The 14,998-nt window shown below is 40.6% G+C and overlaps 1 protein-coding gene across 1 annotated transcript in view; it reads left to right on the plus strand.

Moving 5' to 3' along the window:
• Positions 1–14,998, plus strand: part of cpne5a (copine Va) — a 73,334-nt gene that overhangs the window by 16,599 nt on the left and 41,737 nt on the right. Inside the window, exons 4-7 of the mRNA XM_073470468.1 lie at positions 2,354–2,457; positions 3,838–3,877; positions 4,853–4,867; positions 5,029–5,105. Of these exons, the coding sequence (XP_073326569.1) occupies positions 2,354–2,457; positions 3,838–3,877; positions 4,853–4,867; positions 5,029–5,105 (236 nt within the window). The remainder of the gene's footprint in view (positions 1–2,353; positions 2,458–3,837; positions 3,878–4,852; positions 4,868–5,028; positions 5,106–14,998) is intronic.

Raw genomic sequence — 14,998 nt, forward strand, 5'->3', positions numbered from 1 at the left:
GATATCTCCGGGTTCGTTTTTGCAGTGGGGGTGGGGGATAGTTAATTCTATTGATTTGCATCTCTGGCTTAACTGACTATGTGTACTTGCCAAGGTAAGAATAATGTGCGGATTGGGAGATCTGTTATTTCCTCGGGTGGCTGTTCTTTGCTCTGGTGCTGATTTGTCCTTTGTTAAGTTTTGCCTGAGACCAAATTGAATATGATATCAGCCCCCTGCTGCCACATTCAGCTCCTGTCATTGGAACAGGCTCCTGAGCTTTCACCTCCTTTTGCATACGCTGGAAGGGAGCTCTCCACATTTTCTGACAGGGTATGAAGAGGAAGAGCGAGAGGAGAGGTGGTGCCACACAGCAGTTAAACTTTCATAGACTTAGGCTCACTTTTATGTTTGATGGCAGGTTCCACTTCAGCAGAGCCAGATCTCAGACTGTCATGTGTTACACACTTTTCAGCTCGACTGTGTTTGCATTAGCAGCAGCATCTTTCTGTTGAAAGGACTCTGCTGCTGTAACGTTACTCACTGGCTATTCACACCTGGTATTAACAAGCGTCTCCACATGCGTCTCAAGAGACCACATGTGATCAGATCTCACTTCCCCGCTCGATATGCAAATATACACCTACATCACATGGACCCAATATTTTTTACACAAAGAAAGAAATATTTTCACATGTAACAATTGCTGACTTTAAATGAAGGTCCAAATAATTAAGAATTTTTCATAGACAGCATTTCATAAAGCCTCACAACCCCCACAAAATTACTTGTTTAACTATCAGAAGTTTTTACAATAACATTTGGAAAAAAAGAGCCACACGATTAAATAATTTTTTTCCTTGTTGAAGTTAGCCAGGTACTAAAACTGGTAGTTAGGCGGAAGTATGCTGTGCGCATGCTCTTTGGGCCCCACAATTTGGAAGATAATGGTAATTTTAAGGTCATTTTATACCCAGGAAGTTTTTAGGAAATGAACCAGTCTACCCTCTGACAATGTATCCAGTTCTCATTATACATCTATGGGTAAGACGCATTTTAGACAAAGAGTAGCAGACTGGCTCTTACAGTGGTACTGCGCCAAAACTAACACGTTTTGCAAGTAAAGAAACATCTTAATGTTTTACGTTTAATGCTGAATTTACAAAAAGGCATGAAAAATTAAAATTTTGCAGATTTATCTTTTTGCAAAGTTTATTAAGTTTCTCCTTACTCAACAACTCTCATTTGTTTTAAGGGAGTCTGGAGCTATTAGGGTTACTAGTTCAGTGGTGACATCAGTCGAAACAGGTGGTGTGTTCACAAACATCTGCTGCGAACATCAGAAGGTAAAAGAGCCCAAACACACATTACAGTGAACCAAATGTAAATCAGACACCAGTTGAGCAGGCAGTCCTTGAATGACACACTCTTGTACACTGATTGAATAATGTGGTCTGGCCAGACCACCTCCGAATGTGGTCCAAGTTATTGGATCTCAGTGGGTCCTCAATGCATCTCAGTTGCATTCACACCTGTGCTCAGAGCTACCCACTTATGATTGGATCACTCAGGATGGATGTCAATGCCAGGTGTAAACAGTTTCTCCGTATAGCTCCCCTGTTAAGTCCCACTTTGAGTTTTACCCCCACTGTATGTAATCACAAAGGTGTGAGCCTGTAATCCTGCTGTTTCATCTCCTCATTAAGCCCTAACACTGCTGTTATTAATTCACTGTGTCAGTTTATGGTAACACTTTCTACTGGGGATCTTATATTTATGCGGCTCAACATCAGTTCTCTGACTTCTGAATTATTCATTTTGGATATAATTAATGTGTGTGTGTGTGTGTGTGTCTGTGCGGTGGGTGCAGCACTTTCTGTGTCTGTTGATTTGTTTATCAGCACATCAACTCATCCGAAGGTCTTGCTCTGTAACACTGACAAATCCTGTTTTCTGTGCTGGCGGGTTCCCATTTTCTTCTTAACGCCAGGGAACAGGAGATAGTTTGCCATCTTCCCATCATCTGTGACAGTTCCCCTGTGTGAAGACAAATATGTGAAAGTCACTGTTCCTCTCTTGTCACCCCCCCGTCCTCAGCCCCTTATTTTGAAGTGGCTCTGAGAACAACAGTGGCATTAATGTGGTATTAATTAAAACGTGTAATTGGACTCAATAAAGCACTTTCCCCAGGCTTGCTCATCCCAGCACAAACAAGAAGAGGTGAAGAAGAGCTGACACTGACTTCTGTTAAGTTGGGTTGGGATGAGATAATAGAGCGTCAGAGGCAGTTTATGTGCTGCATCACAGGTCTGTGCTCACATCTTCCTCTGTCTGTCTGTTTTTTTGTCTCCCATCTCTCCTGGTTCTGATCTAGTTTGGGAGAACAGAGGTGATTGACAACACGCTAAACCCAGACTTTGTCAGAAAGTACATCCTGGACTACTTCTTTGAGGAGAAGCAGAACCTGCGCTTCGACGTGTGAGTTATTCTGTTTGAGCTGGTCCTCTGTGGACATGCTCAAGGTGCCGCCCTCTTCTGACCCAGTACTCCAATTTTTCCTTTTGTTTTCACCACAAGCTTGACACCTTCTCCCTCATTCACTTCCCCAAACTGTCTTGTCTCACCGAGTCACTTCCCTTATTCAAAGGAAATATATTTTCCATATATGTAATTCTAATTTAATATTCTACATGTAAACATGTAAATATGCGGAAGCAAAATATACTCTGCCTTCTGTTTCATGGGGACTTTATATACAAAGAAGAGGTGGCGGTGATAATGTACTTGCAGTGTATCTATATATTTTAAGTGATAGTTCTTTAAATACATATCACTATCACTAATGTATGTCTTAAAATGTACATGTCTTTAATTTTATAATATATACATAAATTAACTTCTTCCACATACCGAAATGTATTTTTAAAATATTATATTTTTCAGTATATGTCTATTGTTCTGTCATGGAGCTCCTCTCTTCCTTCCCTTGTCACCAGCTCAGCTCTCTCCTGAGGAATTATTCATCGGTGCAGTATCTCAGTAGTCATTCTTTGAGGGGAGATTGGTATAAGGCTGATAAATATTTCATATAAAGTTTTATCCTTAATCTCCATACTGCTAAGCAAATCAAATGTCTGAAACCAAGTCCCATAAAACTCACAAAGACCCCCGTCCTCCCCTCATTCACTTCCGCCTCTTGAAAAGGCCAAACTACTGAAAGGGTTAGGAAGGTGCAATTTCATTTGAGGGAGTCTGGATCATTTTCCTCCTCTCTGCTTCCTTGTGGACAACAGATATGCTTCTAAAAATCAGTCCTTTTTTTCCCCCTACCTTCAAGCGTGACGTCCCCAATGAACTATCAGGGGCGGAGCTGCTGGTCTCTGAGGATTTTTTGACACTTAATGAATTCATTTGCTGTGTTATCATGATACGACTCTGGAACAGGAAAGGAGGGAGTGCATCCCCTCACAATTAGTGTTACTCATTTACATCTCTCTTTATCGCAGAGGTGGGAGCCCGGGCATACTGCAGGTTTAATTACTTTTACATTAAGTTTGACTGGCAGATGCTCAAAAACTTTCTCTGCATTGGTAGATTGTTTCAAAATGATCCCTCAGGCATAGTGCGGAAATTACATTCATAAACTATAGGAAGACTTCCTTAATTAACTGTCACATTATTGCTTACACTCTTTTTTTCATTGACCATTCCCTTCTGCTCCCTCACTGACCCAGGTGTGTGATTGAAAGGCAGAAAATGTCCAAGCTGCAGCCAGGATTCTTTTATGAGAGTCTGTATTAATATGTTAGGTATTAAGATTTGTTTCCTCTGTGATTTGTGGCCTCTTTGTGATTTCAGATATGATATTGATTCTAAAAGTCCAGATCTGGCAAAGCATGTAAGTGAAAAACCTTTCTTTTTTTTTTTTTCTGGATCAGGAGTTCGACCTTGCATTTGATCCTAAAATTAGTTTGACTGCATGTTTCCACGATGTAGGTTTTATGCAAACCAAATTTTATGGCACCTAAATGCTCAAATATATTTGGATATAATGAGTGAATTGTTGCTTAATCTTCCAAAATGTTGTTTATTTTTCCTTACTCTCCACCTGCTTAAGTTTGTGAAATGATGTATTTTATTCCTGCAGAGCCTCAATAATCAAAGTGTCATTTGCATCTGGCACACCCTCATTACCTTGTTATTTAAGATGAGAAATGAGGCATTGCACATCATAATCAAAGCTTTTCAACACATTTCCCCGTGTGCTCTGTAGTGTTGTTTGCAATTAAGATTTGCATTTCCAAGGCAGCGTACAGTTCTTCAAAACAACACGCTTATATTTATTTAAATGGCAGTATTGTCTGAAAGTGACAGCTTTTTATTGTAGAACATACATTCAGGTATGCTCATTGAGGAGAATGTATGTTTATGCTGAAAGCTTTGATAATTAAACTCCTACTCATATGACACGGATGCATAAAGAATATATTTGCAGCAGTTGGTTTGCATACTACCAAAATATTCATCATTAGTTACGCTTTTGTCACTGTCACGCTTTTATTGTTGTGTTTTGGCATTGCGCTACAAACCAACTGTTCCATGTGTGACACCCTTTGTGCCTCTGCTCCTTCCCTCCTGCTCTTTTACTTTCCCTTTTTCTTCCTCTGAGACTCTGTGACTCTTCACCCTCTGCTGTTGCCATTCTGCCTATCTGCTCTTTCGCACATCTACTCTTCTTTCTTGCACTTTGTTGATGACAGTCTGGTATTTGAGTTGTGTGCCTTCTGTTCCATGATATGCTCTGTTGTGTGTCACTGCTGCTGCCCGGTCTCTCTCTCTTCCTCCTCCTCCTCCTCCTTCTTCACCCTGGAAGCCCACCGACTTTAACGTACGTGTCTGCCTCAGACATCCTTATTCATAACCGTACAATGTTTATAACGATGCTTAACTCCTCACCGACTTTCCTTGTTACCCTCCGTGGTCCACCTGAACGCCCCCATCTTTTGCCCCAAACCTACGTCTCTCTCCATCCCACTCTCCCCATGGCAGGACTTCCTGGGACAGATCTACTGTACACTGGGAGAGATTGTGGGCTCACCTGCCAGTCGCCTGGAGAAGCCTCTAGGGTGAGTGTTTATTTTACTGTTCTTTGTACAGGACAAGGAATAAGAGCCTCTCAGAGCTGGGAAGAGGTTTTTCCTTTACTTATTCTCTCAAGGTGACAAATAGAACAAATTTAACTTTACAAACACGAGTTCCCAGATATTATCAGATAATGAAAACTTAGTGCCACCTCTAAGCCTACTCAGACGTGACATGTGTCTCCTGCTGGATTTCACGCATTCCAGCAAAGATGAGAGGATGATGAATATGTCTGCCTTCCAGAGCCATCTGTATCGTACATTACACCGCAAGATTAGACCCGTGTGCTTGGATGGGAATGGGTAATTGAACACGACCGGGGGCTTCCTCAATACAATTACTGTCATTAGGGAGGCGATCTAGCACAGAGAGTGGATTGAAGTCGGCGTCAGACACATGGCGCTATCAACTGCTTCAACGCAAATTGGGAAATATGAAGCCCTGAAGCCATTGGCACCCATGGATGTGTGTGTGGTTATGTGTGTCTTTTTTGGTGAGAGAGAAGGACGGTCAGACCAACTACAGAGCTTGCGTTTGTGTGTGGTGCTGTAAAGTGCGGTGTGTGTGCCTCTATGTGAAGTATGAGGTGGCGCTGGCCCCGGCAGTGGGGGGTTTGTGTGAACAACAGAGCTTTGGTGTCGACTACGAACTCTGCCAGGGACTGGTGGTGGTGGATTACAGAGCTTGGTGCCCTTCAGCGCTGAATAAGAGGATGAGCAGGATCAAGAGACAGTGTTCACCAGTATGCTGTAAACCAGGCTTCACTCTCCACATCAGAGACAGGCAAGAGGCTCAGGAGCCCCTCAGACATGATGGACAAAGGTATTGATTCTGCAGCTTCAGCGGGGCACCTTGATCTCCGCTGAGACTCCGCACTGATGCAACACCCAATTTAGCTGCAGCAGAGGGCGATGATGATGATACGACTGCCGTTACAGACCACAGTTTAGTGAACAACTAAACAAATGAGCCCTTATGTGTTGCTATTAACTCTCCAAACAGCTTTTATGTTAGGGAGTAGCAATTCAGAAACACAGGGAAAGTATAGGTTTCTGTTGAGTCTTTGTTCCCGGTGTCATTCAGTTAAAGGGACATTTTTATTCAGCCCTGTCCTTTTTAAATAGCTAAACAGTGTCCATGGGTAATAGAGTTTTCCCCTCCTCATGTGATAGACGATAGATCAGAAGTTGTTTAATGGCTATGTGCTCCATTTCCTTGTCATGCACCCAGACAGTGACAGTGCCTCTCTGGTCCGGAGCTTTGAGGAAACGTCTCCCGCAGGGACTGAGGAAATCTGTTAGCCATGCTTAAACGAGCCTTCCCAAGGCACACTGCGTCCAATGACCTGCTTAAGAAGCACATCAGCACCCCTTTCCCTATTTTCCACACTTCATCTCTCATTTATTCCCCCTCCTTCCATCCACCAGATTCTTTTTTTTCCTAGCTTGACCCCCTTTCTCTTCATTGTGTTGTCCCTTTCTTTTAGTTCCCCCAAACCTCCTCCCTCTCTCTTGTTCCGCCTCCATTTCACTCCCTCCTCCATCCAGCAGACACTCACAGATGTGCACTGTTGTGACTGTGAGGACATTTTACTGGCTTATCCTTGTCATATGGAAAACATAAATGCAACTAACCCTCACAAACCCTAACCCAAAAATGAAGCTTCACCTCAAAGCCAAGTCTTAACCAGGAATTGTTTGTTTTTTAATCTTATTTTTTGAATCAAACCAAATGTTTGTCACCAGATGGGCGGTGAGTCCACACATATCATAGTTTGTACTGTACTGCAAATTTGCTTTTCCAAGTACATTTTGGAGGAAGTGTGATTTGTGCATGGATCACATTCATTGATTGATTGACTGCAAGGACAGTCGAGAAACGAAGAGAAGGGGATGATGCAACAAAGATCCCTGGCTGGTATCAAACAAATCGAGGCATTGGGGTTAAAAGTAACAAGTAATGTATTACACATTACTCGTTACTGTTAAAAATAGTAATGCATTACTTTATTTATTTACACCCTATAGAAAATAATTTGTTACTTGTTACAATATTTTTTCAACACTTCACACATTGACTGGATTGCATATGACATTAAAACCTCACATCCCTATGTATCAGCACAAATCCCTACCTTAAGGAGGACATCCACAACTTTCTTTAATGCACTTTAATGCCACAAAGCTGACATCAAAAGTTGGTGAAAACCAGCCCAAAAAGCACTTCAAATAAAAACGTTGCAAGAACAAGGCTCATTTGCACGCCTAGGAGAATCAAGGCGACACTGGCAGTAGGCTATAACTGCCTAATATAAATCTATATTGATATAAAAGAGGTCGACCTTCCTAACATCGCCTAATGCAAAGATTGTTTCCTCAAAATAATCAGGATGTTTGGTAGTCGGTAGTGTCCCGAGGGCTGCTGTCCTCTCCCCTCAGCCACTGTACTTTAAACTTCTGCAATGTGTACAACTTATGTAACACAAGTAACTATGTTCGCATAATTAACATAATTATTTTCATTAGTAACTGTAATGTGATTCCTGAATTTAGGAACAATAATGTGTTACTGCGTTACAGACAGAAATCATTAGGTGGTTGTGCTTACAAAACACAGAACATTGACACTGGAGACCAGGATTCAAGTCTACCACTACACTTGGTTAAAGTCAATGAAAGCTTGTGGTTGTCGAAAGTTAAGATGTCACCTCTGGTGCCTTCACTGAAGCAGCTCTAATCAGGACCATGACCTTTTGCTAACTTTAACTTTGTACTTCGCAAAAGAAAAAAATTAAGTGGATATTGTAGGAAGTTAAAGGAAACACAAATCTGACAAATAATGTTTTCCATTTGATACGTTTGGTGTTTTGCAGCGGCAGTGAACATTTACAGATATGTTTAAAGTTCCATATATAGACCGAATCACAATGTCTTTTTTCACGTTATTTCAAAGCATACAGTATACATCTTACTCATCTAAAATGCACATTATCTCATTAATAACAAAACATTCACTAACGTTAGTTTGGAGACCTAATTTACCTGTTGGGGCACAGACTAAAGAAATGACAGCTTGACTATACCCAAAAATAGCAGTTAGTCTGGGATGTCGCTGTATCTCCACAATGCAAATCAACTACCAGTTTTCTTCACGGAGGGGACTGTTGTTGGTAGCATGATGTCTTGGTGATTAAGTCTATCGATTGTTAAACATGTAATCCTTGCAGCATTACATTACTTTCAAAATGTACAGAATATGCCAATATAAATTATCTGCATATGAATTTAGTTTTAAGAAGATAGGTTGACTTACATTCATTCCCGAGTCTTTCATCAACATTAACCATAACCACTGCGTGATTAATCCGAGACTTTACCTTTACTCAACCTTCATTTTAACAAATCTTTTAACAAATGTTTTGACCCCCAAATAAATGATTTACTTTGTGAGGACTGAATTTTGGTGTGATTATTCATCATGTTGTGGGATTTCTGTCCTCACATTGTGATGAATACATTTTGCACATACACACACAGACACGCTGAAACGTAACCTGCTACTCACGCTTGGTTCAATAACTTACCTCAATCATTTCTGAATTTGTACATGCCGTGCACATGGGGACAAGCGTAATGTTCTGTTATTCGCCTCTGAGAAAATTTCCACAAACTTATTTATCTTGGGGAAAATAACAAGTCAGATGAGATGTATGGCTTTTCCTACATGCCTTTATTAAGACAGAAATGTATGCCAGCTGAGGAATGTGAGCTATGGAGCACTGAAGTGACACAGTTGTACAAATCCCTCTCTGTTTATAATCTGCTTTTAATGAGAGGCATGCATCAAAGTAATTGGTTGCAGAGGAAATGTAAAGCTAAATGACTGACTGATACAGAATGGCATCTTTTCCTGAAAAACATACAGCTCTCATGACTGTAATTATCTGTATAGCCTGTGGAAAGGAATCATGTGTGTATAGGTAACATGATACTAGAGTTCATTATATAAATGGCGGTAACCTTTTCTGTTGGTATGGTAAATTATACCACACACTGGAGCATATGAATGCAACGCAACATTAGCATGTTAAACCCATTAGCCCACTTCAAGGCAGGAAATGAACCATAAAAAAAACTACAATGACTGTCGTGGGTGTTGTGGTTGTACCCATGGGAGCCAAGGGAGGAATGGGGTTTGTACAGATATAGAATAGTGTATATAAAAAGTGTGCATGTTAAATGAATTAAGAGCCATAGCTCCCATCAAAGGTTCATCTGAACTGTGTCCTCCTGGGTGGACCTAAGCCATCATCAAAAGGCATAATATTGACACTCATTTATCTCCATATGAAGTGAAGAAAGAAGTTAAGGAAAATATTTAACACAGTAAAAAAACTATAGTAAGCACTGTTAAAGTTAACGTAAAATACATGCCCTGCTAGATATAGCCTGTATGTGGAGGTGCAAGGGAAGTTATTGATTTTATGCCATTGGTGCTGTCATCAGTGTGACAGTATGTTACTGTATTTTCTTTAAGCCTTCACCATAAACTGTTGAGATGTGTTTTTATGGCTCAACAGAGCCCTCAGCCACAGCGGTGCTTTGAATGCAAAACTTCAAAGTCAAAGGCCAAGCAGAAATTAGATTGATGCGAGCCCAAGGGCTTCACTCAAAAATGAAACAATAAATATAGAGGAGATGAAAGTGAAGTGAAACTGATTTTCTCTTTATTTCTTACTTGTTCTGATAAAGACACAATTCGATTAAGATATTGCAGATTAGATAAAGCAGAGCCAATATTTGATGAAAATCGCAAGAAGCTTGATTTGATAAACATCTTCACTTAATCATTTATTTTCTTTGGTGTGGGAATTTATGGCTTAATATGTGCAGTGGCCAATGCGTCACAGGTCATGTTTACGTCCAACAGGCTCTCTGAAGATTATAATTACACCTGTTTTAAATAATCGCTATCGAGAAACCACCAACATCCATAAAACAGCTGAAAGTCTTGAGAGAAAAATAACCACAAGTCCATCTCACACTGTTGGTGCAGAGCTCCAAACTAGGTCTGTCACATTCAGCTACCTGACAAGGCCTCAGGGAACAGGAAGTCAGAACAATCAACACGGACTGTTCAAGATGAAGTTTTGATTGACACACTGGCCGGTGTACATTAAATGTTAAATGATAACTGCTCCCTTCAGTGCAGGTGTCAAATGAAAGGGAGTGATGAATGATAATGAGGTTTTTAAAATGAACTTGGTTCTGCTTCCATCAAATGTATTAATCTACTGATACATCTCTCTACCAGAACAAATCAAAATTCAAGATGTCTTAAAAAACTGTTTTGAGTTCTGAAACACAAGATTGTATCAAATTAAATCAGTTTAGTATTAACTTGAATTATTTTATTAAACTCTCTCTCATTCTTGTGTTTCCACTGAGGATTAGACATCATTGCAGCATTGTATCTGCTGTAATATACCTCTCTCCGCTCTCTATGATCGAGTTTAGACTACATATTAAATACAGAAACACCAGTGCAATATAATGCAATCAAACCAAACAATTCAATAAATACTACATCTGTGGAACCTCTGATGTTTGATATTTGTGAGGCTTGGTCAGACGTGTAGATGTAACTCTGTTTATTCTATGAGCAACAGTTTCTGGTGTTTTGTTGGATTGAATTTGATAGTTTTAGGAAGCACTGGCATTAAAGCACATACAGAATTGAGCTGTACTCTACTGTTCTGATCCATGTACTGTTAGTAAGTTGTCTCATTTTCTTACCCCACAAAACTGCATAAACAGTGATTAATATTGTAAATTATTTTAACTCACTTATTTTGTGAGACTTTACACCCACTTTGGGCAACCTTGGACTAGCTTTTCCACACTATGTGAACAAATGAATACAGTCATGTAGCCAACTGAATGACTCCAAGTGGCTCATCTGAACAATGCAACGTGAGTAATAGCTATCAGCATGGTGGATGTGGGGTTTGGGCCGTAAAAGAAATATCTTTAATGCAATGTTGTGTTAAATGTTGCAAATGGAGAAATTCATAAACTATTTCAAGTCTGGCTATAGTGTATAGTAACAGGACACTTCAAGCTTGAGGAAAAAAGATCGCAATTTAGATTGTGGATCATGATTGTGATCGAACAGATTGTGATAATACTTTTTTGGTCAGATTGCCTACCCTTAATCTCAGGGAACAATGGCTGAAGTTGCTAGTGTGAATTTTCCCAAATCCCAGAAAACACCAACATACTTGTGCTGCTTGTGAATTGTCCCTTTTTTTCTGACATAACTTGCAACCCCACAAACTAATGTAAGTTAATGAAACCCTTTAGCCTTGGAAGTAATGCTTGGTTACTAGTACATGCTCATATATGCAGCTTGCGTTGGAAACACACTGTTTGTCCATTGTTTAAACTTTTTCTCTTGTGTATGATTTTGAAAAAGCTAAACAAGACACAACCCAAACTCTCTTGACTCATCAATCATAATGGATTTAAAAAGTGAAGTAAATCTCGACATCTAAGATGTCATTCATACAAGATGTCAACCTACTGTGTGAGGTAGCAGAGCCGTATGACTCAACAGAAGTTTACTTAGAGAAAACTGAGGTTGAGGGCATCACTTGTCTCATCTCAACTTCTGAGACTCAGACTTCCTTTAAAGTTGTTGGTGAAAGTACTTGGCTGACTGACTCAGGGCTACACAGTGGCAGCTCCTCCAACATGAAAAAAAAACAAGCTTGTGCTGCAGGTTTAAATAATGAGTGGGAGTGAGAGTTCATTTTTTGGTGAAACTGGGAGTCCTTAATTTAAGTCGTGATACTGTACATGCAGAGAGAGAAAGTTTTGCCCTGTGTTTGTCGGTGTTACTTAACTGGGAGGTGAAGTGTTTAAGACGGCTTACAGTAATCAGCATCCTCTGCCTCGGGACATCACACACAATTAGAGCATTCTGCTGCCTCGCTAAATGCCAATTTGGGCTCCAAGGCTGAGCACTAACAAGAGGTCCCTCTCTAATAATGTGTATTCCTGCTTAGGTGTGAGAAATCCTACTGTGCTGATTGTACAAGAACCATTTTTGTCCAGTGAAATGGGGATTTATTAGGTACCATTTTGGTTGCATAAGAGGCCACAAGCCTCCCTCCTCAGCAGCACTGCGCTGTTTTTTCACCTGGCCTTCCCACATTCAGTTGAATAATGACTTTTGGTGTCAAACATAAAATGAAAATCTCCCCTTTTTTCTGCCATGAAAAGGAACATTTTATTTAATATAAAGTGTGGTTGTTAAAGGGTTTAAAGCTCTGTTGATAATAAGGTAATACATTTTAGTCTTCACACCGATAATGAAGACCTCTGGTGCAACAGCAGGCGAGGACAATGGAGGATTTTACTCTCTGGATAAGCTGAGCTGATTTGTTTTGCTCTCGGAGCAGACAGTGTTCATTTCTGTCATCTGCTGAAAAGGTGAGAAAGCACCCCGAAAGCCTCCGAACAAGAGCTGCTGCCCCAATTTAACACGCCCAGTTTGTTAATCTATTCAGCAGCTGAACACAATCTGTCGCCACGCAGATTGCAATCTATAGTCAGCAGTAACCACCACAGTGGAGGTCAGGGCGACTCAGTGTAACATCATATGAATTCCATTATTTGCCTCCCAGCACAAGGTGAAGGGGTGAAAGGTTCAGTGGCCTCATGACACAGCGGGGGAAAGGGAGAGGAGAATCAGCTGTGATTTGATGTCAAGCACAGAGAACGGGAAAGTGGGATAAAATGCGACTTAACATCATGAAGGGAATAGCAAAGAGGACTGGGCAAATCTTTTGGACTCTGATAGAGAGGGATGTTCTGTTCCTCCAGTGGGGAAATTGAAATGGGCTTGTTACGTCCTCTTGAGAAAGGTTTTTTCTGGTTGGCAGCAGGGAAGGAAGTGAACGCTGTCATGACTTTGAGTTATTTTTGCCTGTAGACCGAGAGAAAGTTTCTTTCCGATTGACAGCTTCTTCTAATCTTCTCTTTCTCTGTCAAAACAAGCAATTTCTAGCTTGCAGGTGGTTGATGAGTGCCTCATTTACTTAGAATCACAATAAATCAAACATTGTTACAGTGATTAAAGCCTGCGCAGCAATTCATGTAATCAAAATGTCAACAGCGGTTTCATTACATCAATACACGCTCATAAAATGTAACACATTACAATTTAAAGGGTACAGGGTACAAGGTAGTGTATTTGTTACGGTATAAGTTTGTGGTGTAGTTATTTTCTGTTTTATTTTGAAGTTCTGTCCTATTGTGTCATGTTTCGCTTTTTATTTCCTCCCTTTGTCCTTTTCCCGCCGTTTTTCTTCTTCACCTGTGTTTCATTTGTTAATTACTCCTGTCTATTAAAGCACTTTGTCAAGTCATCTTTTCTGTTTTGTCATGTATATACAGTTATTTATAAACAAATATACATCAACTCGTAGTCCAGCTTTTGAATCTGCATATGGATGTAAACAGCAACAACAAGATGGTGATGATGATGTGGACGGCATCTTCACATCAGATGTTCGACATCTGGGAAACCCTGTCCATCTTCTTTTACTGCGTGTGAGCAGCTTGATCCAAGATGTTGTGGTGGAGACAGGTCTTTGTGGGCACAACAGTCTCTAATATCACGTTGTTTGAGTCTCATTTGTCCATTTCCTTTTCCTGCAACTGGATATTAGCCAGGTGCAGCCTTAAAACCAAAATGGATTAGCATGGCTCTTATTCCGACTCTCTTCCTCCCTGGGGCAGTCCGGCTGGTGAGGTTGGATGGTTGAAAGATGCTGCGGGCAATGAACATTTCTACAGTTGCCCAGAATAGACAAACCAAGCAGTAGCTCAAGAGATGGCCTTTTGCTTTTTTAGCAGCCACAGCATGAGGTTTGAGGCGAGGGGTATTTCGTTGGTTGCTATGCCACTAAATTCTACACACTGGACCTTCATTGGTATCAGGAAAACTTTGGGAACACAGTCCAAAGTATACTGGTGCAAACAGATTGAGACACTTTCATTCAATGACTTACGTTTTGACGTCATGTCGATTCTCATCAGAGTCAAACAGTAAGACTCAGAGCAGCGTAAGAAGTTGAACTCCTTCCTTTGTCCTGGACCTTCAGTGATATTTCATGTTCATAATTATCAACTGAGAGCGGACAGAATTCCCTTAGATAACAGATGTTATTAGCATTCATTGAAATGCATCACTGGGAGACCTGAGGTATCCAGTGAATAGCACCCAAAAGGTTACACAACATGTCTGCTACAAAAGAAGAAGAAGAAAGGACTGCATGTTGATGACAATGCGGTTTCATGCCTTGCACCTGGTTTCCACTGGTAACAAAACTAAACACATTCTTTGCTCTTGGTTGTTTTGTATATCCATCTGACATTTTCTGCAGCACACTTTTTTGCCCTATTTACTTGCTTTGTGCTCATTCTAACAAAGCTTCAAAGAGCTTAGCACAGGTTGCCTGTAGCTGCCTGCTTTCAACACAAACACCAGCTCCCCTCGCTGAAGCAGAAGGAAGCAGCTTTCTTTTTCCTCTCGGAGAACCACACTCAGGTATTCTGGTGTCCTTTTGAATTAGCTTGTGCACTTTTCATCCTCATTTTTAATCCTAGTGAGGTGAGGGATTATGGATGCTTATCGTTGTATGAAGATCAAGGGGATTAGGGGTATAATCCCATTTGAACCCACATAGAGTTTTGTCAGCCTTGTCTAATTCTGTTCAACTATGATCTGCCCACTGACCCAAACATTTACAGTGGCACAAAGCCAGATTATCTGCCTATCCTCCATCACTATTGGTCTGTAACTCAATTTA

The sequence above is a fragment of the Pagrus major genome, chromosome 7 (assembly GCF_040436345.1).
Source record: "Pagrus major chromosome 7, Pma_NU_1.0".
NCBI classification, from domain to species: Eukaryota; Metazoa; Chordata; class Actinopteri; order Spariformes; family Sparidae; genus Pagrus; species Pagrus major.